Genomic DNA, 25,581 nt, shown 5'->3' on the forward strand with positions numbered 1-25,581 from the left:
CTTCCTTCCTTCCTTCCTTCCTTCCTTCCTTCCTTCCTTCCTTCCTTCCTTCCTTCCTTCCTTCCTTCCTTCTTTCTTTCTTCCTTCTCTTTCTCTCTTGATTTTTTGCTTTCTTGCTCCTACTAATATATGGTCTCCTGCCCATGGCACAGTGCTCAGGGGTACTCCTAGTTATGCTCAGGAGATGAAATACCAAGTATCAAACCCAGACTCTTGCATACAAAGCATCAGCCTCTTGAGCCATCTTTCCAACCTGTAGATTCTAATTTTTCTGATGATTCTTATTTTGCTTGCCATTGATAGAACTTTACCATATTAATTGTGTTTTCTTTTCTAATATGTGCATTTGGCGTTTTAAGTTTATCTCTAAATACTGATTTTTAGGCATCCTAAAAATCTTACCAAAAATGGTGTATCCTATTTTAAAAGAATAGTGCAATTTTCCCAGCATTTTCCTGTTACTGAGTATCTCACGGTGTGGTCCAAAGACCAAGAGATGAAATTAATTTTTTTTTGTCTTTTCCTGGCAATGGACTAGAGCCATAGCACAGCAGGTAGGGCGTTTGCCTTGCACGTGGCCAACCCAGGTTTGATTCCTCTGTCCCTCTTGGAGAGCCCGGCAAGCTACCAAGAGTATTCCGGTTGCATAGCAGAGACTGGCAAGCGCCCCATGGTGTATTCAATATGCCAAAAACAGTAACAACAAGTCTCACAATGGAAACGTTACGGGTGCCCTCTTGAGCAAATTGATGAACAATGGGACAGCAGTGCTACAGTGCTACAGTGTTCCTGGCAATGCTCAGGGGTTCCTCCTGTCTCTGCATTCAGGAATTACTCCTGGTGGTACTTGGGGGGCCATATGGGATGCCAGGGATCATAGAACCCAGATCGACCACGTGCAAGATAAGCTCTCTACCCACTATAGATAATCTTTTGGCTCTTATATTAGTAGATCAATGTTTTGCTTACTAATAATAGAAAATGTATTTATTGTTTTTATGTATTTATTACTTATTCTAGATAAGTACATAAGCCTTGTTTTTTATAATTTGGACTTAGCTGCTGAGAGTAGAAATGCCTCTTCTCTGCTTATATTTTGTGATCATTGATGACTAATTACATGAGCCTTAAGATATTGAACAGTGATCCTGGATTTAGCCTTCTTTAGAACTATTTTGAATGCTGGGATAGCATCTATACTTATGTATAAATTTTCTATCAAGACCTAGTCCAGTTGTATCTGGGGGATTCTCACTTAATTTTTAAAGATTATTGAGTAGTATTTTATGCTTGATTCATGATAAGAACCTGATTCTGTTTATGTCCATTACAAGGATATCATTATTGCCATAATAATAATTACGTATTGAATATCTTTTTACCCTTTTTATATACCGTTCTTTGAAGAAAAGGGAAAACAAAATAGATTTATGTTTGTTTACCTCCAACAATTCATGATGTATTCATTGAGTATGACTGCCTTAGACACTCAGAAGAGATAACAAGACTCTTTGATGATCAAAAATATTGCTAATTAGAATCTCACAGTTCAGCCAGAGATCAGTGCTTGAACTTTCTGTGAGTCTATTGCTTTGTATTAAGGAACATGCCATACACAGCTCAGGTGCTGACAGTGCAAATAGCAGACACAACTACAATGGACTTGGTGGTCAGAGGCATCCTGGGGTACGTTAAGTTTCAAGTATAACTAGAAAGATAAGCTAGAATTAAGCACAGAAAAATAGGATAGTAAGAGCTGTTATAGAAAGGACTGGAAAGAAGAAAAAAATAATAGGGTAAAAACCTGAAACTAAATATTGCTTTGATTAGGGAATCAGAGGGGATACAACAGAAGCTGGGAAGATTGTATAGATTTTATGCAACTTGAGTATAGCAGTTAGAAGGTTCTTGTCAATAATCTATTTTAAATTTGTTTTGATTTTAAGTAGTGATTACCATTAGTGAGTAAAATAGTTACATCCCTCCCCAATGCTTTTTTAAATAAATATTGATATTATACAATATACACATTGCTTTTTTAAATGAATATTGATATTATACAATATGAACATTCAAGTGTAAGAATCCCTGTGTTAAATTTCATTTCAAATTAAATTACAAAAAATAAACTTTACCACTGAACTTACACATATCCTTTCATTAGAAAGTCTGAACTTGAATGAACAATTATTTTACCTAATAGGTAGTTCAAAATTTATTTGTGCTGCATTCCCTCAAGGAAAAAGTATATTTTCTTTTTGATCTTTATTTAAATTTTCATTTTCTTGATGAAATTTTTATATATCTAACAATCCGGGATTTTCTCTAGAACCAAATGGGTATAAATCATTTAAAATAAAAACATTTGAATTTTCTAGTATGATTTTAATTAACACTTTAATGCAACTTTCATGGAAGAACTATTTGATCAAGATGCAAATTTCAACAAAATAGAAAATAACTATGAAATTCATGTATAATCACAAAATGGCCAAATCTCTAAGAGAGCCATTTGCATTAATATTTTAAATATCAGCATAATGATACTGAAGATATTAATATCCACTCAATGCATGTGTATGTACACATATTTCTAATATACCAATCAATCCATTCATTTATCTTATATTTGATATACACATGAAATTAGCAGGCACATCATATATCTTTATTTGGTTACATTCTTTAGATACATGTATAGTCCAGTCTTCATAATATTACCATTAATTGCCATGCAACAAGTAAAGCAAACTAGTAATGTCAATGCCTTAAAAATCGCAAACCACAATCAACTGAGTTATTTAATGGAGAAAAAAATTCCTCCAAATTAACAAGAAAGAGTAAGATTCTGGGAAGATAGAGTTGATTACCTCATTCTATATACCCTCTTTAGACATGAAAAAATCTTACATTTTAGCTTTAAGAGAGTAATAGCATCAGTCATGATACACAAAATACTTGAAACTAGACAAAAAGTATAGAAGAATTAGGAGATTATGAGTTCACTAAGATATTGCATACATAATCCTTTAATGGTTTACATCAAAGTTGAAGAAAATGAGGAAATATAATTTTTAAATTGGATATGCAGCGCAAGAAAAATACATCCATTTCTACTAAGCACATCTGTTCTGATAAAATCCAACTTTTAAATATTAACTTAAATATATTACATTTAAATGTTTTTATTATTCAGTCTTTCCAGCAACCTGATTATTTTAATTTATCAAAATCTATAATAAATAATTACTTCCACTAAATATTTTCCTAGTAAAATAGTGTGTTTAAAATCTAAAAATCAAACCTCTTATTTATGTTTATTTTAAAAATGAACAAAACTGATGTTCCTCTTTTCTTAATAGCATATTTTAGAAAGTTATAGAACATAGTTCAATGTTACAGTAAAATGTTAGGAATGGAATTCATCTTCTACTGTCTTATCTTATATTTCATCCTTCTTTCACTAAACTATCCATCTGAGTTTAATTTCAAATCACAAGCACCACTCCTTGAGTTTAATATTCTAAAATAAACAATATCTGAAAGAGAAATAGTGGGAAAGAGAGTGTGATTTAAAAAAAAATTACATTACATGGTATCCTTACCCTCAGTTTTCATTAGTGTTTTTTTTTTCATTTTCCAGCTGTTAACAAGACATGAAATAAAAACTATCAATTATTTAAGAGGTAGATGATGAAATTGTTTTCCAGATAGGGAACCGAGTCACTGAAGTGCCTTACCATTGCCTATAAAAATTATCAGCAACAAAATCAAGTTTAGAAGCCAGAGGAACTGGCTGTATTTTTATATATGTATATGGATCCCAAACAATGCAATAGTTGGTAGATATAATGCCAGTTCATTCTTGCAGCCTGTATTCCATCTTACTCTATGACACACAGAGCTGATGGAAGCTTGAAAATCCATTTCAAGCTGAAGGCACATCTGTTCTTCAATGTCTAACCCATGAAATCAGAAGAGGAATGATTATAGCAGCATTCTCAGACTCACAAGTATAGGCTATGTGAAAAGTACACTAAATGTATTTCAATAAAGGAGATCAAGATATTAAAAATAAAATTTAAAGGCATTTAATACAATTATGAAATTGGCAATTTAAATTCAACCTTTCAACTGTTTTTCTGAAAAGTGATGCTTCTGAATACTATTATGAATAAAAATGTTCAAACAATTTGAAATTAAACTGATCTTGCTGCTCTTAAATTAAGGCAGAATTAGGTATCATAAGGCTTAATTGCGTTTTATACACATCTTCTGGAAATGTAAAAATGTATCCCTACACACTGCTAATAACTTACCAAACTCCATAAATGCACAAAAGTACTAATGAAAGTTTGATTATTTCATCTAACAATAGTATTAGCCAAACAAGCAATGATTCTAGTACGGAGAAGTTCTGGGAAAGAAACAGCTGTCTTATCCTTTGGGCTCCTCAGGATGTCCGGGTATCAGTTCTACAATTACTGTGTGAGTAGCCAGTACAAGAGAGACACACTAATATAGATGACACACAGCGTTATCCAGTTTATTTTTGTGATCGTCGGCCTATAGTTACCTGTCACATGGAGGATGACATTGGAAGAGAGAATGCCACTAGAGTTTTGGGCCTGAGCCACATAGAGGCCTGCATCTGCCTTGCATGCCTTCGGGATAAACACTGAATGTCTTGTCTCCTTGTGCAAAACCTGTAAGTGTCCATCTGCAGACAATTTCTGGCCCTTCTTGTACCTGAAGCAAAGAGTCAGTTTTTAAAGTCAGGATCACTGTTTATTCACACCATTTCCAAGTTCTAATAACCATTGCAAACAGGTCAATTACCACCAGAGCAATCTCTAGGTTTAACAGGAACTTTGTTATTATCACAAATTCTGTTAGGACTGTTTATCCTTCAAATAGTGATTGGAAATTGATGGTCACAGAACTACTTGATCAATTCAGAATATGTTCTGATTTTTTAACTTTTGTACACAGTAAACAATAATTGGATTATTGAATAAACATTCAAATATTCAACTACTCAGAAAAAAGAAAGAAAGAAAAAACAGGAAAGAGTGTCTGTCACACTGGGCCACCATATGCTCATGGGAACAATGGCCTTGAATATGAAATGATGCTCTCTGACTGGCCTGCATCATCCTTTTAGCTGCGGTGAAACAGCAACTTGTGACTGGGAATCTCTATTAGAGCAAGGCTAATCTGTTCCCCTCCCTCATCTTTATCCCCTGAGAGAAACATGAAAACACCAATGTGCTCTTTTAGAGGAAGGTACTCACATAATATTGCTTGCCTAAATGAGTTCATTGAATGTTTGTGAATTAATTTACCAGAAGAAAATGATTTCTAATTATAAAGGGTGCTTATGCAATTGGATTATGACTGTTAATGACTTGTTTCTAAGTTTCCTCTCATCGTAAGCACTTCGCTGCATCTTTTTATAAAGTAAACAATTGATTTTGTGTATTCTGGATTCCGGTTGGTTTATTTGTACTAATTCTCTGCTAAATAAGAAGTGATAACAAACCAGAATCATTTTTGGCTCCCATTTGCCTATAGGATTATTTTGCAGCTTCTGAATAAATGCATGATCCCCTGTGAGCTTGCCAGTTGTTCACTGTGCAAAATTGCTGAAAATGTGAGGGCAAGCTATTTCTTCAAATATATGTATACATATTGTGTGTGTATATATATATATATATATATATAACTAAATTACTTTTTGTGTGGACAAAAGCAAGAGACATTTCAGGCAACAATTTTCTTTAGGCTGAACTGATACTTAATAGTGAATTAAATGTCTTTAAAATTCATAAATAGAAAATCTATGATCTATAAAAACATGCAACTGTTAAAAACCAAACAGAAAGTATAAATAGCCGAACCATCACAAGTGCATTTCTCTTAGTAATCTGAGAGTTTTCTAAGTTGTTTAGATAATTGATTTACACTTCAAGTACCATCAGCAGACACACACAATAATTGAAGCTGTTAATGTCCACTTAAATATAGATGAACACTACTTTGATTATCTTAATAGCAAACCTCATCCTCACATACTTAAAATTATTTCCTCCAGTAAATTTACTAAAGGATAAAATTGACTAAATGTTTAAAAGTAACCCACACTTTTATGTTTTGGGATGACAGCTGGTGGTGCTCAGGGGTTACTCCTGACTGCACTCAGGGATCACTCTGGGTGGGCTTGGGGTACCATATTTGGTGCCAGATTCGAACAACCCACCCCCTCCCCACCCCCTTGTCAGCCACATGCCACATGTAAGACAAGTGCCCTACCTACTGTACTACTGCTTTGGCCAAAAGTAATCGATTTACTAAGAAAGTTAGAACTTACTTATAACAACAGTAGGTGATTCAAAACCTGTATCCCACAGTTCACTTTTATTAAAACAAGTAGGCTAAAAAATAATGATGTCTCCAGAGTGAAATAATATTGCTCATATCTCAGTTATTATACCACCTTTCAAAAATGGGTTTATTACCTGTCACAGAGAACAACTGTGAAAGAAATATTTTTATCCCATCTATTACACTGAACAAATTTATAAAAAGAAGTCTTAGTGAAACACACAAATATTACAGAAGTGACATGTGTGACTGTCTTGGGAAGAGGGAAAAGATTAAATAGGTAAATGAAAGAACAGGGAAAGACCTAAATGCTTATTTTTAAAAATTGAATAAAGGATGTTAAACCAGCAAACTGGCATGCTTTTTAGAAATAAACAATAGGAAATATGTTCAAACCATGGACTCTAGAAATGTAGAAAGTTAAATGGTTCTGAAAATAAAAGAAGCTCAAGCACTTTGTAGAACTTGTGGAGTTTAAATTACTGTTTAACAGGATTACTCTTAAGATTTATTAGCCATGCTACTACCCTAATGAGAGTTGGGGGAGTGGCGGATGTGAGGTGGAATCATGCAGAGTTGCAGAATATTAATTAGCTATCCCTAACCTGAAGTTAGTGTATACAGTAACTGGATTTGTTCCCTTTTTTATAGCTTGTCATTATAGGCTACCCACCATGTCAGTGTAGGCTCTGGATATCCTGTCACTTCAACTTCCAAAGTCACTGGAGAACCTTCCATGACAGTTACATTAGACAGGAGCCTGGAGAAATTAGGCGCCTGGTCAGCTAGGCTGACCACACTGTTCTTTGCAGATGTACTTTTAATCTCTTCTTGGGAAACCATTTGCCTCTGATAGGCCTGGCTGGTGCCTGATTGAAACCTGAGGCTGGAGAATGCATCAGGGGAAGCATGCAGCCTATCTTGGGTTTTAGTGACGTTATTATCAGCATGCAGTTTTTCTCTCGTTTCTAGCAAATTTTCCTGAGCCAGGGGGTGCTGCTGAAAAGCTCTCACATGCATGTCACTCGGCATGCCCTCAGGATGTTTAGCACTGATTGTGTGGAAGGCAGTACTCTTTTCCAGAAATCCCTGGGAGGTTAACAGGAGTTCAGCTCTGAACTGGGGTGTAGGCCTTTCCAGATGACTTGAATCTGTGTCTCTCTTGTCGCTGCAAATATCAGCAAAAGCAGGAGGTGGTGGAATGCTCAGTTCCTGGGCCGCTCCTGGCCCGCTTGCTCCTGCCTGCATCTTGTCAAGGATACTTATGTCAAGGCTGAGGGGGGGGCTGGGATGGTCCTCCACCTCCATGTCTGAAGGCGTAAGAGGGGACTCTGGGCTTCCTGGGAGTGGAGGCAAGGAGATGTCATCAGGTGAAACACACTCTGAGTCTTCTCCGGAAAGCACGTCTGCGGGCAGGACCAGGCCTAGGACTTCACTGTCACTGGCGGAGGACAGCTGTCTCAGGTCCCTTGGACGCTGTCCTTCCTTTCTTCCATTGATGGGCAAAACATCTGCCGCCGGTGCCTGCTCCTTTAAAAGAGAAAAGCCAAACCTTCGGGTTAGTCAGTGAGTATTCTTTTTCCAACTTTGAATAGAGTGAAACTCAACCTCAAAGACACAACTTGGGGGGCAGGAGTGATAGAATAGCAGGAAGGGCATTTGCCATATCTGACCTGGGTTTATTCCCTTGTACCCTATATGGTTCCCTGAGCACAGTCATGAATAAGCCGTTACATAGCTGTGTGGCCTCAGAACAAAACCCAAACAAACAGACCAAACAAACAAAAAAGTAGACAATTTGAGAAAAGTGACACCCAGTCTGAATGAAATGAGAAGCAGAGGAGACAAAGTTGAACTTTTATCTGCAGTCAAAGTGTCTGCAGAGCTCCTACCAGGTTAATGGTTTCCTACCATTATCTGGTTATCTCCTTCTACCACCAAACCTATTTTGGTTTATTTGCCTATGCAATAATGCCCATAAACTAGATGCTCCTTTGTAAGGTGACCCTTCAGATCCTCCTAGAATAATACCTCCTAGTATTATACCTCTTCTTTCTTGGGAAAGGCATACTTTGTTACTATGATAAAATGGGCAAATTTCCTTGCCCTTCAAATTTTCCTTCAAATTTCCTCATTTTTTGGGTTCTGGTTTGGAATTACATCCAACAATGTTGGTGGGTAATGGGTGGGGTGCTTCCTACACTGTGGATGGCGTTCACTCCTGGCAGTATTCAGGGAAACGTGTGGTGCTAAGAATTGAATTAGCCCTTTGAAAATTTACTATTTTAACCACCTTCAAATACACAATTAGGGGGCACTAAGTACATTCACATTATTGTGCAATTATCACCACCATCATCTCCAGAATGTTTTCATGTTCTTAAAATGAAAATCATGTTCTAAAAATCTACTCATATAACACTAACTTCATTCTTTCCTTCCCCAAGTCTTGAGAAAACATCATTCTATTTCTTATTTCTAGAAATACATTTGCTCCAGGTACCACGGCTAGCTATTTTTAAAGACTAGTTTTATTTTCTTAATATCTCTTAATTTTTGGCTTACACTGGGAAATATTTATTGTGCATCACATAAAAGGTATTGGAAAGAGAAAATGGTAAGTAAAGATAAATGCTGCTTTTCACAGAGATGACTGCCTAGTTGGTCGGGGGGTGGGTAGGCATAAAGAAAAAAATCATACACTATAAAATTCAAGAGAACATAGCATGATACAATAGAGATAAACACTTGTATTTTCTCTTTTTTCCCCATGTGTCATGTAGGTTATACAAGAAACCCCATGAGTGGTAGTCCTTCATCTCTGCTTACACTGTTCTAATCTTTCTCACTACTAATCCCTGTCCACCTCTGGTTTAAGAAGAGGCTCGAATATCTGGCATGAACTGAAAAGAACACTGAAACTAAAAGAGATTTCATCTATAACAAATTTATTTTACATGCCCTGTTTTCCTTGACTTCCTTAGCATTTCTCCTTAATCATCGACAAATGATTTTTGTTCTTCATGACTACTTGCATATAAGAAAGTCATATCTTAACCTTGGCTTGGAATTTTTTATTTATTCCATAGTCTTGCTGCTGAATACACTTTTAAAGTAACTTTTGAGATATGTGTTTCCAGGTTGAAGATTAAAAGAAAAAAAAAAGAACGCTTCTTTTACAATTCCACATATATTACTTAGCATGGTACCAACTTAGAGAATGCAGTTTTCTTTAGTCATTTTAGTTTAAATTCAGAATCAAAAATCCTATTCCTAATTAGGTCATTAGCATAGTTTTAGAATAAAAATATCTCTATTGATTTTCAAACTTATCAGGCATATACTTAAATATTCACAAGTTTTTTATACAACCATTATTTTGGAATAAACTGATTGATTTTTGTAAAAATAAAATTCAGAAGTTCCTAAAAGTCCCTCCATTAAAATGAAAACAAAACACACACACGTATGTACACATGCAAACACACACACATTCACACAAACCAGTGAACACATATACAGTAGGGAAAGCCTCCTTTTCTTTTTATTTTATCATTTAAGTAATTTACAATGGTGAAGATGTTTGTATTTATGACACACAAAGTTATTGTACCACCAAAGTACAATAACCCTTAGTTCCTAGGTCCCTTATCGCCTGCCACCACCCACCACATCCCCACCTGGTAACCTCAGTTCTGTTATCTGAATCCAAGGGTTTGTGTTTGTTGGGTACTATCCATTCCCTAGCTTTGTTTCTTCATAATATTATACATGACTGAGATCATCTGACATCTATCCTTATCCTCATGGCTTTTTTTTCCCCCCACTTAACAGGACACACTCCAGTTCTATCCAAGTTATAGCAAAAGATAAGGTTTCATTTTTGCATATAGATAAAAAGTACTTCATTGTGTATGTGTGCCAAAATTTCTTTACCCATTCTTCTATTGTTGGGCACTTGAGTTGCTCCCAGAGCTTGGTTATTGAAAATACAAGAAATATGTGTATGTATATATCTTTTGTATTGATGTTATTTTCCTTTTGGTATAGACATCAAGGAATGAGATTGCTGGGTAATATAATAGTTCCTTTTTTTATCTTTTGAAAAGTTTCTACATAATTTTTTCATAGAGACTGAACCCATTTACTGTCTTATCAGAAAATGAAGCTCTATTTTTATCATGTTTGTTTTTTTGTTTGGGGGACACACCCTATTAACTCTGTTTTTTTCTGGCCGTGTTGATATAGGCCGTTCATATTTGTGTATGGGGATTATCTTATGGTCATTTTCATATTCCTGATCATCAATGATGCTTATTATTTTTTCATGTGCTTATTAGTCATAGTTTCTTTCTCAATGCCTAAAATTTAAGCTTAACGTAATCTCATTTTTTTTCCTTTTTGACACTAGAGTCAGATCATTGAAGATGTCTCTGAAGTCATTATCATGGAGAATTGTGCCGATGCTTTTTGTTAACAAATTTATGGATTTGTCTCTAATATCAAGGTCTTTGATCAAATTTTAAATTAACTTTTACATACAGTACAAGGCATGGTCCAGTTTCATTTTATTTATATTTGGTTAACCAGCTTTTCAGCATCATTAATTTAAGAGACTCCTCCCTCCATTTTATGCACTTAACTCTTCAATCAAAAATTAAAAGTTCATACAGCTTAGGTTTACTTCTGGGCTCTCAATTCTATTTCATTCATCTGAAGTTTTGATTTTATTCTAATATCCCAGTATTTTGATTACTGTAGGTTTATATTTTAAAGTCACAGTAGTCGGAGCAATAGTACAGTGGATAAGGTACTTGCCCTTTCAGCTTTTTAATCATTATATAACTTTATACAAATTCCTGTCAAAAATCTGTTATAGTTTCCTAGAACTACATAATTTTCTTTATGAAAAATGGCTCCCTGCATTCACATTACCAGCTATTTTTTTTATCTTTCCCTATCATGAAAACATCTTTGCTACTGAGGAAGGGAGATAGGGGAAGAAGTATGTGTGTTTACAGAAAAGGTAGTAAGGTCAGTATACCTTAACACAGACTGGGTATATTTATATTTACATCAATTTACTGACTTCCACCAAAATAGCTGGGAAACTTAGTCAATTCACCAAAACATAGTTAATTCTCCATTTGTTACCATTACAAAACTTAGTTGCTTTTTGTTTGTTTTTTTGTTTGGGGGACACACCCAACTTTGCTCAAGGCCTACTCTTGGCTCTACACTTCAGGCTGATGCTTTGTGATGCTAGGGGCTAACGGAGGGCTGGGGATTGGAGTCCAAGTCGACCACAGGCACAGCAAGCTCCTTACTCAGCTGTACTATCTCTCCAGTCTCAGTTGCTTTTATTGTCGTTGTTGTTGTTGTTCATATTTCTTTTCAAATATAATGATGTGTGATCTTGTTTTTAACTTCTCTTATTTTCTTCACGAATTTCCCCCTTAAAGATCACATCTGCTTTCACATCTAGTTAAAAATTAGCTTTTATTTTGGCTGGTTGAGAGGAGGAAGGGTTGACCATCCTTACCAGTGCTCTGTTGCTACTCCTAGCTCTGTGCTAAACGGTGGCTCCCGGCAGTTTCCAGGGAACCACACAGTGTCAGGTATTAAACCTATGCCTCCTGCATGTAAAGCATGCACTTCAGCCCTTTGAGCTACCTCTGTAGCTCATCAATTAACTTTTAATTAATCCTAAATCTGCAGCCTCAGGTATTATCCTTGTAAGTATTTCTGAACTTTTATCCTCACTGATGGACTTAATCACTTGGATTAACGATAATTGTCAAAAAAAAATCTGGAAGAAAGAAATAATGATACTCTATATTCATCAAACTAAGATTGCAGAATTTATCTTCAAAGAACATAGATTTTAAGAAAGAAACATTGTATGGTAAATTAAGGGAACAGCACAAGACTTTATGTTCCAAAGTATCTCCATATAACATAGTGTTATCTTGGGACAAATAAGATTAAAAGAAGGTAAGTGGGAAACAGAAAATGAAAATAATGAAGGGCTATAGAGATACTATAGCAGGAAGGGCACTTGAATGCAGCTCACCTGAGTTTAATCCCTACGGTGCCCTGATTCCCTTAGGAGTGATCTGAGGATGCAGAGCTAGGTGCTAGCCCTGGGCACTGCCAGGTGTAGCAATCAACCCACCCCCTGTTAAAAATAAATAGTGAGGGGCTGGAGCAATAGCACAGCGGGTAGGGCATTTGCCTAGCATGTGGCCGACTTGGGTTCAATTCCCAGCATCCCATATGGTCCCTGAGCATCACCAGGGGTAATTCCTGAGTGCAGAGCCAGGAGTAACCCCTGTGCATGACCGGGTATGACCCAAAAAGCAGGAAAAAAAAAAGAAAACAAAAAATAAATAATGAACACTGAGCTCAGTCAGCAAAACCTCCTGCCCCCACGCCAGGCTGTTTTCCCCCGGGTCCCCTTGGATGGGGGGCAGGTTGGGTTTCCCTTCCTACCCCAAGCAAGATCCGGCAGCCAAAGACCTTCAGAACCCAACCACAGCCATGCTAAGCCACTCTCCACACGCTCAGTCGAGCCTCACCCATGAAGGAACTGACAGAGAAACCCAGGTATGTGGGTTGGCTGAAACCTCCAAGCCTCCTCAGATTGGGACTGGACCTCCTCCATCCAGATCTCCAATTTTGCCAGTAGCTAGGCAGTCACACCCACAAACTTCCCCCTTCCCTCCTCAATGAGACATGTAATCTCATCAACGGCCAAGATCCAAAGATTATAAAACAAAACTCCTGGAAAAGAGCAATGCAGAATCTCACACAGCAGAAACTGGCAAGGTACCCGTGGTGTATTTGATATGACAAAAAAGAGTAACAATAATGGGCCTCATTCTCCTGACCCTGAAAATGCCAGCGACAAATGAGACGTCACTGACACCCACTCGAGAAATCAATGAGCAACTGGACGACAGTGAGAGTGATACAGTGAGATCAGTTTGTGCAAGAAGATTCTGGGAAAATCTCAATGAGGGCCATTAATAGCCATGGATTGGAAGTTTTGGTAAAATGAACAGAAGGCTAGAGAAGGAGAAATACTTTGTCTCCAACAAGGGACCATTCCTGGCAGTGCTCAGAGTACCACATGGGATGCCAAGGATCAAACTTGGGTGGGTCACATGCAAGGCAAGAGCCCTGCCCGCTGTACTGTTGCTCTGACCCCTCCCACCCAATATATTCTAATGTTAATATCTATATAGAATTTACCGTTTCTCCATTCAGTTGATAAGAATTAGCAGAGGGGGAGCCAGGACTATCCTCACCCAGTTTGCTAAGAGCACTTCACTGAACTGATTGTTCATATAAAAGCACTTTCATGCCACTACTTTTAGTTTGCCATGCCATTGCTTTAAAAAGGTCATCATGTGACTGACACCCAAGGACGGTAGACACAAGGGCCAGGAAGATTGCTCCATAGTTTGAAGCCTGCCTCCTGGGTGGGGGAGAAGGGATCACTAAGTAAATGATGGTTGGAAGGATCAGTTGGGATGGGAGATGTGCACTAAAAGTAGATAAACGACCAAAAGTGATGGCCTCTCGGTATCTGTGTTGCAAACCATAATGCCCCAAAATAGAGAGAGAGTATGTGAGAAATTGTTTGCCAGGGAGGCGTGCGGGGGTGGAGGGAAGGGGGGTTATACTAGGGAGATTGGTGATGGGGAATGTGCACTGATAGAGGGATGGGTGTTTGAACATTATATGATTATAACTCAAACATGAAAACCTGTCACTGTATCTCATGGTGATTCAATAAAATAAAATAAAAAAAATAAAGCTCATCATGCAATGGAAGGAAGTAGACACTGGTGGAGGGATTGGTGTTGAATTAATTATTGGGTGCCTAAAACTTTTATATTATGGCTTGTATATTATAGCTTGTATATTATGGCTCTTGTATATTATATATATTATGGCTCTTTAATAAAGATTTTAAAAATAAACAAATTAAAAGGTCATTATGTAAACACATGATTAGAAAGAGGGAAAAGGTTTGACAAATGTCTTATTTATATGCAGCAATTCCTCAGAGTTCCCTTCTGGCTTGTGAGAAGGTACATAACAAATTCAGGAGTACCTTACAGATTTTGACACTTGTTTCTGTGATTTTTAGAGGGAAAGATATTTAATTTTTTGGCCTCAGTTTCCTCAACTGTAAAATGAAATTTGATCAGATGACTGTTAAATCCTTTCTAGCACTAATATTCTGTAGCTTGATCGCTGGCCTTGTAAGACATCATCTTCTATCAAATAGTTCTATAACTTTAGACAATTCTCTTAATACTTTGTGCCTCCATTTAACCTGAGGGATCTTCAGCTATTACTTTGGTTAGAGCGTCAATGCTCACTTTAGGGGAAAAAATGCCATCACTAATGTGTTTGCATGCAATGGGTATTGCTTTGACTGTGTTGCTGATTCCACCTGCTGCATTTTGGGTCAGAAAAATGAGAAGCACTTTATTTCTAGAAAAAAATAGTACTTTTGGAAAATAAATTCCTGTAATAGTTTGGTGAAATTGTTCTTTCTCACTTAATAAATTCTCAAGGATAGAACAATACCATGTAAGGGTAACAAAATTAATCACTGAAATCCCCAGACAAGGTTTTCACTTGTACTTCTTTTTAATCTGCATACATTTGTTTGGGGAATCATTATACCTGATCTAAATTATAAATAATATAGAACAAAATGGGAAGGAAACACAACTAAGCTCTTTAAAAGGGAAGATCACCTCTACCCTTTCAAAACACTCATTGGACCAGTTATACTAAAAAATAGATTAAAATGATGTAAGAGATTTCGTAATGACTTCTATACCAAAGGACTGATAATATGTTAACTTTTAATTACATTTAAAATAAAGGTGAATGTCCCTTTATTTAATTATAAAATTAAATTTCTCTCCTACCCCCCCTGCACACACACATACACACAAAAATCTGCTAAATCTGCTTGAGTCTTTCTATTTTTCTTATTTTGGTGATTGGGCCACACCCTGCAGTGCTTAGTGGAGGGGCTACTTCCAACTCTAGATCAAGGGTTCACCTGGCCATGCTGAGAAGACCATGTGGTACTGGAGATGGAAGTCCTGGCTCCCACATGCAAAGCATAAATCCATCCCGATAAACTATCTTTCTGCCTTATCACTTAAGTTTTTCTTCCAAGAATAATAAACATAGGCCAGAGAGCTAGTACAATGGGCAAGGCTCGCACTTTGCATGTGACTAACATTGGTTCAATCCCTAGTACCCCATATGGTCCCCTGAGCCCTCCAGGAGTGATCCCTGAGCATGGAGTCAGGCGTAAGCCCTCAGCACGCTGGGTATACCCGCTAAACAAAACAAACAAAAGAACACCCCAAAACAAGCAAAAAATAAACCAAAAGGGAAAGTAGGCTGTTCTCTCATTCTGGGCAACTCAGAGAAGGGAACAGCAAGTAAAATGTGGTTGTTGGTCATGTAGGGGAAAGATGATGCGGGCCAAATATAGACTAGAGACTGAACACAATGGCCACTCAACACCTTTATTGCAAACCACAACACCTATTCAGAGAGAGAGAACAAAAGGGAATACCCTGCCATAGTGGCAGTGTGGGGTGGGGGGAGACGGGACTGGAAGGGGGGGTGGGATGTTGGGTTTACTGGTGGTGGAGAATGGGCACTGGTGAAGGGATGGGTTATCAAACTTTGTAAGGGAGAAACATGAGCACAAAAATGTATAAATCTGTAACTGTACCCTCACGTTGACTCACTAATTAAAAATAAACTATAAAAAAAAACAAATAAATTATTCTGAAAAATAAAAAAAATGCTTATTTATGAGTGTGCTTGCTTATGATATGCTTGCTTTAGTAGCAATAAGTTATTTTTGCTTAATCACTGTCACTGTCACTGTCATCCCGTTGCTCATCGATTTGTTCGAGAGGGCACCAGTAACGACTCTCATTGTGAGACTTGTTATTACTGTTTTTGGCATATCCAATACACATGGGTAGCTTGCCACGCTCTGCCTCGAGGGCTCGATACTCTCGGTAGCTTGCTGGGCTCTCAAAGAGGGGTGGAGGAATTGAACTCGGGTCAGCCTCATGAAAGGCGAACGCCCAACCACTGTGCTATCACTCCAGCCCTTCTGCTTAATAGATATGCTTATTTGACAAGTTAGAAAATAGACAAGAATTTAAAAATGAAATAAAAATGTCCTTTTGGACCATATGTGGAGATACTCAGGGCTTACTCTTGGCCCTGTATACAGGGATCACTCCTAACGTTGTTCAGGTGATCAAATGAAGTGCGTGGGGATTGAGCTCATGTGGGATAAATGCCCTATACCCAATATACTCTATCATTTTGGCACCATATATTGTTTAATTAGAATAATTTAATAAATGAAGTTTGGAAAATGTGGGGTCAGGACGATAGTACAGCAGGTAGGGCACTTGTAATTCATGAGGTCAACCAGGGTTCCATCTCTGGCTCACATCTGATCCCATGAGCCTGGCCAGGAGCGATCTCTGTGCACACAGCCAAGAGTAAGCCCTGGCCACTCCTGCATGTGGCCCCAAACACAAATAACAATACACACAAAGAAAAACAAAAGTGAGACTGCAGAGATATAGTACAAAGACAACAATACATACAAAGAAAAAAAAAAGTGAGACTGCAGAGATAGTCTAGCAAAATGATGTTTGTATTGCACGTGGCCAACGAGGATTCAATCCCCAGCACCCTCTATGGTCTCCTGCACTCCACCAATATTGATCCCTGAGTACTGAGCCAGGTGTACATACACTCTGAGCACCACAAAATGTGGCCTGAACCCTCCCCTCCAAAAAAAAAATGCAAAGAAACTGTGATGTACTTAATAATGTTTGGAATTATTTGACAATCAAATAATTGAATTGGTCTAAATCAAAGTTGATTTTTCTCCCCAGGGACATTGGACGATTTCTACAGACATTTTATGAGTGGTACAATGTTGGGGTGGGTAGTGAGCACATCTGGCACCTACTACAGGAGGCCAGAGACATTGCTAAATATTTTACAGTGTATAAGACAGCATCCCTACAACAGAGGATTTTGAAGCCGAAATTTCAATAGTGATCAGATTTAGAAACTCTGATACAGAATCTAAAAGCAAAAATGACCGATGTTAGACTAAAGTCAACAAAATGACCACTGTTGGCCCATTTTGTTTGCCTTAGATAGAAACCAGGGTTAAATGCCTCAAGGCCATCCCATAAAAGGGCATTTTTGCTCAAATGTAGTTGCTGTCTAGTGGTTGTACAATTGAACTAGACCCTGACATTGATTTAACCTGTGGAAAGGACATTTAAAAAAGAAGTTCCAAGATCTGTATTGACTTCAAGGAAAAATAAATCTTTCGTTATGAGATAGCATCACTGATTAATAATTTTTTTCCTTTAAACTTCCATGCCACAATTGGGAACAGTTGAAAATGATGTTGATTCTGCTTGTTTTTTTCAGTTCTTTGGGAGAGGGAGAAACATTAGGAGCAAGAAACTTGGCAATGCAAAGAGTCAGAAGCTAATTATAGTCCAGGAGCTATGAATAGAGCGTGAACAACTTTTGCCAAAAATCCATAATGATGTGATTTGAATAATACTTTTGGAATCAGGATACATTTGCATTTTGTGAGTATTTGCACTTTTTCTGCATACTTAATTTATCTCTAGTGCATAGGTTTTTTTAGAGTGCAAAATATTTAATCTCTTAAGTCTTTAAAGTAACTTAAACATCTCTCTAAGTACTTTGACATTTGTATTTCAGCTAGAGTCTAGGCACATATTTTATTTAAATTCAGATAGAATATAGGTATATATATATTTTAATCTTGTAACAGAAATATCACCTTAAAGCTTTATTTTATAGGAATAAGATATATTCTAATTTTACATATTAAAATTTTCTTTGGGAATGTAAAACAAGAATATCCTAGTTTGCAGTATGATAAAGAGGGAGAAATAACATTTAAAACTGGAATTAAATATAAAAAGACAATGGAAAGTCAGCTAAAGATGGTGGGGAAGTGTTTTGGATTGATTGCAAGATGTTTAATAGACTATCCCAATGCAAATGTGAAATGCTATAGTTTTATTATTCAATAGGAGATTCTCAGAAAAGTAGCTAAGGTGAGAGAAGAACTAGACTAGGGGTAGAAAGGAAAGAAAACTGCATTTTAATTGGACATTTGATTCAAATATAAAAAATACTTCAGTTCAGTACACAATGAATCTAACCTCAAAACAAAATTAATAAATACTGAGATTATATGGTTTTCTTTACCTTATTCACTTCTTCATTGAATATTGTCTGATTATTCTCTATTGGTTCATTTAGAAGATCAGTGCAGTCATTGTGGAAGTCTTCCAAATCCAAACTCAATTTTAAAATATCTCCCTGCTGTGAAAAGTGATGGTTAGCATGTGCTGGGTATAAAAGTTGGAAGAACAGTGTCACATCTGTCACATTATAACCAGTGGGAGAACACAGCATTTTTTGCAAGTATCTGATACATGTATTTCACAAGAAATTGGAGTACTCCTATGACAGGATTTATAAAATTACCCCTCTCTACCCATGCTCCCAGGTCTCCTCCTACCCAAGTCCTTTGATTGAGTTCATTTTCAGCAAAATTTGGTTGTTCAAAGGCCCAGCAAAAAGAAAAAGTCATTGTTTCAGTAGGATGTATCTATAGGGACATTCTCTACAGCAGGAAATTATAGTGCACAGCAGTTCAAATTATAAGGACTGTCTGGTGGAGCAGTAATGAGATAGAAATGACTAAAGATCTCTGGTGAAGAACAAAGTAGAAAATCCAGGGAATTTGGAAAAGCAAGATATTTAAGAAACTTGAGGAAGAAAATGTCATTGAGTACGATAAGGGAAAAACAACTTGGAATAAAGTAGAAATCATGTGGTTGATGATATTTTGTTCCTACGTTTCATTTTACTTGTGGCTTCATAGAGGGTTATAAACTGCTGTGGAGCCAGTGTGAGGGCTGAGAATATTCAGAAGTGGTAAAAGGAACCACAGGTATATATATCAAGGGAAAGAGCACAAGTGTAGGAGGATTATTATGCGGCAAGAGAAGATGATTTCTTTCTAGAATATGATTATCAAGTAATCTTAAAGAAATGTGTGGGCTCCTCCGAGCACAAATGCTACTCTGACTCAGGATTTGAGGAGACATATTTCTGAGGTGATTCAGCTTTTAGTTTCAACTCTAAAAGTTGAACTGTTTGCATTACTGGGTAAGTCACTCTGCTTTCGTACACTCATGATTCCTTATTTCAATATGGCAGCTGTTGTGGAAAGAATACCCAATTCTGAATCACATCTAAGTTAAATTTCATATCCACCATTACTGATGGTGGGGACCCCAAGCACAACACTTTTACCATTTTCAAACTTCATCTCTGAAACAAGGAAAACGACGTTTGCCTTATCTCCTTCACAGATTATTTAGAGATTACTGAAGTAATATATATGGAAATCTTTTGTAAACCTCAAATTGTTTTATACATAGAATTTTTATTATTCTTTCAGCCTTGACAAGGACTTCTGGGTCTCCTCTTTCATAACCCATGCAAAAGAGAGCCAGAGCATCAACTTTAAAAACACACACAAAAATGAGAGATGTATGTTTCTCATGCAAACATCTATGAAGTGTTAGTAATCATTCTTTGACAAACTTTATTCAGGTTGTACTTGTAAGGGCAAGGCTGATTGATGCCTATTTCTCTTGCCAATAAGGCCCTTCCTCATTTCTATGTCTACACAAATCAGACCTTTTCATGGGTAATGAATAATTCTTCTTTGTATCAACCCTTTGGGCATTTACTCCAAATGCCACAACCATTTCTGGAGAAACGACTTTAGGAGAAGTTTAGTGTTTAATGTTGTGTGAAATGCTAAATGGAATAGTCATAGGTTTCTTTAAATATAGTCAAGTAAAGGTCTTGAAACACATGTGGTAGTTTTTAAGAGTGATAGAAAAACTAAGAAAAGAGTTACAGAGGAGGTAGAATTTTCCTTTCACTTTGAGTAATGGTAAGAGTTAAATAAGCAGAGATAGGAAATAATGGACTTAAAGAAAACAGTTAAAATCTGGTGACCTGGGAGCATGGGGTGGTTAACCAGTGAGACAGGAACCTGTGATGAAAGTCAAAGCATAGTGGTGTGAAAAGATGATCAACCTCTGAAAATTGCAAGCCTTTGAGATTAAATTTTATGTAGTGAACCACGAAGAATTTGTACATAATTATATCTATTTCTACTCATACATACAAAAATATACTTATACATGTGCATATATATTTCATACCCATGTATGGTTTAGTATGTATGTCTGTTTTGGAGAATGTATGTAAAAGTATTAATGCTAAAGAAAAGAAAAAGTTTTATGAATATAGACTTAGTATTCTTTAAAAAAAGTTAGAAGAAAAAGGGGCAGCTCAAAGCACTGGAGCACATGCTTTGCATGAGAAGACCCTGAATCAACCCCTTGCACTACTTGGTCCTGACCACTGCTAGGAGCAATCCCCATGCACCAAGTCAGAAATTGCCCCAAGTACCATTATTGTGGTCCCAGATCAAAATAAACAAAATAATACAAAAAACTATTTTGAATAAAATGGGTACTCAAATTTATAACAGAATTTCATGTAAAATTTTTATTAGAGGGAAAAAAACTTTGAATGGCAGCAGCACCATATGTGTGAATAATAATGATCACAGCTGCCATGTGCTCATTCACGTTCGGTCTACCCTGTGGCACTGTTTCCTATTTACTCTGTTTTATAGACCAGAACACTGAGTGTTAGTGAGTTTAAGGAATGTATCTGAACTCACAAGTTAAAAAATTTGGAAAGCAGACATTTCTAGGAGTGTATTTTGTTCTAGAGCATATATTATTTTTTTCCATTTTTTACAGATGCACTATTTACAATACCATTGATGATACTTTCATGCTTAAATCATCCAAATCCCACACCCATCAACAGTCTGCTTCCACCACCAATGTCCCTGGAACCTCCTCTCAACTCCTCTCAACTTCTCCACCCCAGGTAAACTGGTTATGTAGACCAACTCTCCAGTTCTGTTCCTTTTGAGAGGTTATATTCTTAGTTACCTTGCCATTTTCTCCATCCTAAAATATAGCAACAAAATAAAACTAAGCCAGTTATGAAAATGAAGTAATGAAGAAATGAGGACAGTTTTGAACACATCATAGACAATATATATCGTTCTCTTTTGCAACTGGATTTTGCATAGCTATAGATAATATTTTATATTTTCCCCATAATTTGCTATCAAATTTTTATTGCATGAAAGATTATAACGAGTTTAATAAGCCCATGAAGTTGAAAGCTAAGTGGGCATAATAACAAAGACAATCAGTTTGATTTTCTTTGGGGCCCCAATTTTGGGAAATAGGAAAACCTTACATTCATTACCTATAAATGAAAACATAAGGCTAATGTAGCCATTACTTTCAGTTTAATGGCACACACTTATCCTTTAGGATATGATCCATGAAAAAAATAAACTAGACACCTTAATGGTGTTTAGCTTTCATTCCCAGAAATATTTTTCTCTACTGTGATGGGAAAGAAACAGAATTAATTATGAGATACACAGATAATTATGTTAGAAAGCTGTGAAATAAATGTGCACATTATGTCCCTTGAGAATTTCCATTACAACTTCTTTGCATGAGAAGACACTTGATCAACACATTTATATTTATATCACTTAAAAATACATATTATTTGAAAAATTACCTTCAGCTTTTCTTCAAGCTCTGTGAGAGAGCTACATAATTCAGTAACAGACTCAAGAACTTCTTTGTGTTTTGCTACAATTTTCTCAACATATCTCTGCCCTTCCTCTAAACCTGAGGTGGAGAAACAAAACTATTTTTAAAGGTCAAATTCATAGACAAAAATAAAATTCTCTAGCATTAATTTCTCACCCCAGTGTTTTGTGTACAGACTGATGGCAAGCATAGTGAGTGCTTTTTAAATTTTACCTTGAAATAATGGGGTTTAAGTTTTTTAATTTTTATTGAGATAATATTGGTTTAGAGAGTGTTAAAATTTATCTATTGTACTCTTGGATCAATGGAACCCAGGAGCAGAGATCCTCTGCCTGCATCCCCCAGTATCCAGGGGCCCAGTGGTCACGCCCATAAGCCACCTCCTGCCAGCAACAGATAATCTCATAGCCACCCTCCAGAACTTACGGCTGCTTCTCCCGGAAGGGAGTATAAAATGAGGCCCCCATAACCATGCCACCGGACTCCATGCCAGGTTGTTTACACTCGGGGAGCCCCAGAGTGGGGTGGATGAGAGCCCTCCCCACCCCAAGGGACCCAGCCCCGGCAGCCGACCTCCACAACCCAACCGCCGCCACATTCCAGACCACTTTTCACATGCTCAGGTCGAGCTTCACATAGGAATGAACATATTCCTAAACATCCTAAGACACTCCCTACTCATTTTCCATAATTACCACACCATATTTGATAGGGTTCAGACAGTAGGCAACAAATCATAGAGGGAAATATATATATACATATATAAATGCCTATATACATATTATCAGACATATATACCAAAGCTCACATCACTCAAATTTTAACAACATGTTAGTGATATCTTATAGAATGTATTAATGGCTTCTGCTAAAATAGAACAATCTTCACACTGCTTTCTATATGAACACTCTTTTGTAAGCATGTTCAGCAGCTCTTCATAACAAATAAAACAAAATATGTTCTTTTGTTTGTGTTTTGAGACAGGGATTGGGGGCCTGGGATGAAAACATCTTGCACTTGGTGATGGGAAAGTGTAATGGTGATGGCTTTGTGCTTATATATTAGTTGTAATCAAATATTATGATGTAACTTATAAAATAAATAAATAAATACAGAAAAAAATTATCTATTGTAGGACAGGTGTTGAAATACATAGCATCATTCCAAGTCATACAATATAGGCAGATGGGCCATGAAACAGCTGATAAGAAATATCCAGGTCTATTCTATCTTACTCCACATGTATTTATAGGCTTTGTCCATCCTGATTATTGGATATTCTCTATCCCTGTTTCAGGGCTACAACCTTGTCCACTACAAAAGTGTCTATATACTTCCACCAGTTCAGAATCCTCTCCCTATTTACTAACTTCACTCCTGTAATCAGAGTTCAAGGGATCATTTTCATTGGCATTATATGTTCCCTTGCTTTTTTTCTTCATATACCACACATTAGTAATAGGATCTGCTAACTCTGTTTCTCCTGATTTATTTTATTGTGCATGATATTATTGAGTTACATTCATATTGTGAAAGGCAAGATTCCAAGATTCTTAGAGCTGTGTTGTCTTCCATTTGTCTCATAGCACATTATCTTTATCCACTAGATATTGCTGGGCACTTGGATTATTTCTAGATCTTGGCTATTGTAAATGCTGAAGCAATGAACAAAGTTGTACATTTATCATTTCAAATTAGTTATTTTATGTGCTTTGGATAAATACATAGGAGCTGAATTGCTGGGTCATCTGGCAGATGTATTCTTCATACCATTTTCCACAAGCGTTGGATCAATTTACACTCGAGCCAAATAGTTTACGATGATTTTGTTTTCCTTCTTCACAACTTCTTCATCTCTTCTCTTGTTTTTTTTTTGAGATATGGCATTCTCACTACATGCGGTGTTATATCAATGTTGCTTTGATTTGCATTTTCCTGATAATCAATGCTGCTGGGGATTTTTCTCATTCCCTTTGGCCATCTGCATATCTTTTTCTGAGAAATGGCTGTTCAACTCTTTCCCCTATTCTTTGATGGGGTAGTCTAATTTTGTTTTGTTGTTGAATATTGTGAATTATTCATATATCTTAGACATTTCCCATTTTTCAGATGTAGGGTGTATAAATATTTCTCTCCCATATATTTAGAATGTCTTTTTCATTATTAATTTTTTTCTTATAATGAACCTTTTTTAATTTAATGAATTACATTTAGTTTATTTTTGCTTTTCTTTAAAAATGGGACATTTAAAACAGTAATATAGGGAGCTAAAGAGATAGTACAGCAGGTAGACCCAGGTAGTATAGTATGTGGCAGACCCAGATTCAATCCCCAGCATTCCATAAGGTCCCCAAGCCCTCCCAAGAGTAATTATTGAGAGCAGAGTCAGGAGTAACCCCTGAGCATTGTCAGGTCTGCTCCAAAACCAAAACAAAACAAAGGACAAAAAGACTTTTTAGAAAAAATGATTAATTTCTTGTACCTTATTATTTTTATGTAATCTAAATAGCATTGCTGTTGACCTGATATAGCTCCATCCTGATCAACTTTCTTCTATTTAGAATATCTAGTGGTTCTTTGCTACCTAGACAATATACATTTAAGGTCCCCATAATATTTTTTAAAGCTATACTTTTCAAACATTGTTTTATTTTCTCAGGGTACCATATGTGTTGCTGGAGATACAACCTGGATCAACCATGAACAAAGCATCTTATCCATGTGCTGTCACTTAGTCCCACAAACATATTTTTAAAACAGTATAAATATTTTTGCTTTAAAGTTCTGGGTTCTAGAATTTTTTAGTGACCTGTAAGAGTTGATATATTTCCTCACTTGACGAAAAATTAAAAATTAAAATATGTGCAACTTCCTTATAGAACAGATGGACAGACTTAATTTTTATTTAAATTATTCATTCAATGATTCATTTATTCATTTAATTTCTATTAAGAACTTACTATGTATCATTAAGCAGTGAATTAACAGTTAAATATTTTCTCTGTCTCTGTCTCTATCTCTGTTTTTGTCTCTGTCTGTCTGTCTCTCTCTTTTCCCCTCTATACTGCAGGAAGATAGCCTGCCAAGACAACAAATACACAAATTGTTGATAGGAACACAAACTAAGTACAAAACTATGCATGATAGAAGTGAAACAAACTTTATCAGTATTTGTGAGTACTTACCAAAGTCTGAAACTGCATGGGAACTGACATGCAGTGATAAAATATACTTTTCTGCATTCAAGTTGCTTATGGTCAATAGAGGAGGCAGATGTAAGCAGATAATTATACCTCAGTGTGAAAAGTGCAAT

General features: G+C 36.5%; 1 protein-coding gene across 1 annotated transcript in view; it reads right to left on the minus strand.

Moving 5' to 3' along the window:
* Positions 1-2,646: 2,646 nt before the first annotated feature.
* The window catches only part of CCDC141 (coiled-coil domain containing 141), a 216,604-nt gene continuing 193,669 nt past the window's right edge, over positions 2,647-25,581 (minus strand). Inside the window, exons 23-26 of the mRNA XM_055121699.1 lie at positions 22,234-22,346; positions 18,733-18,849; positions 7,058-7,914; positions 2,647-4,749 (exon numbers count right to left, since the gene is read on the minus strand). Coding sequence (XP_054977674.1) covers positions 4,482-4,749; positions 7,058-7,914; positions 18,733-18,849; positions 22,234-22,346 — 1,355 coding nt within the window. The 3' untranslated portion in view covers positions 2,647-4,481. The remainder of the gene's footprint in view (positions 4,750-7,057; positions 7,915-18,732; positions 18,850-22,233; positions 22,347-25,581) is intronic.

This window comes from Sorex araneus, chromosome X, assembly GCF_027595985.1.
Source record: "Sorex araneus isolate mSorAra2 chromosome X, mSorAra2.pri, whole genome shotgun sequence".
NCBI classification, from domain to species: domain Eukaryota; kingdom Metazoa; phylum Chordata; class Mammalia; order Eulipotyphla; family Soricidae; genus Sorex; species Sorex araneus.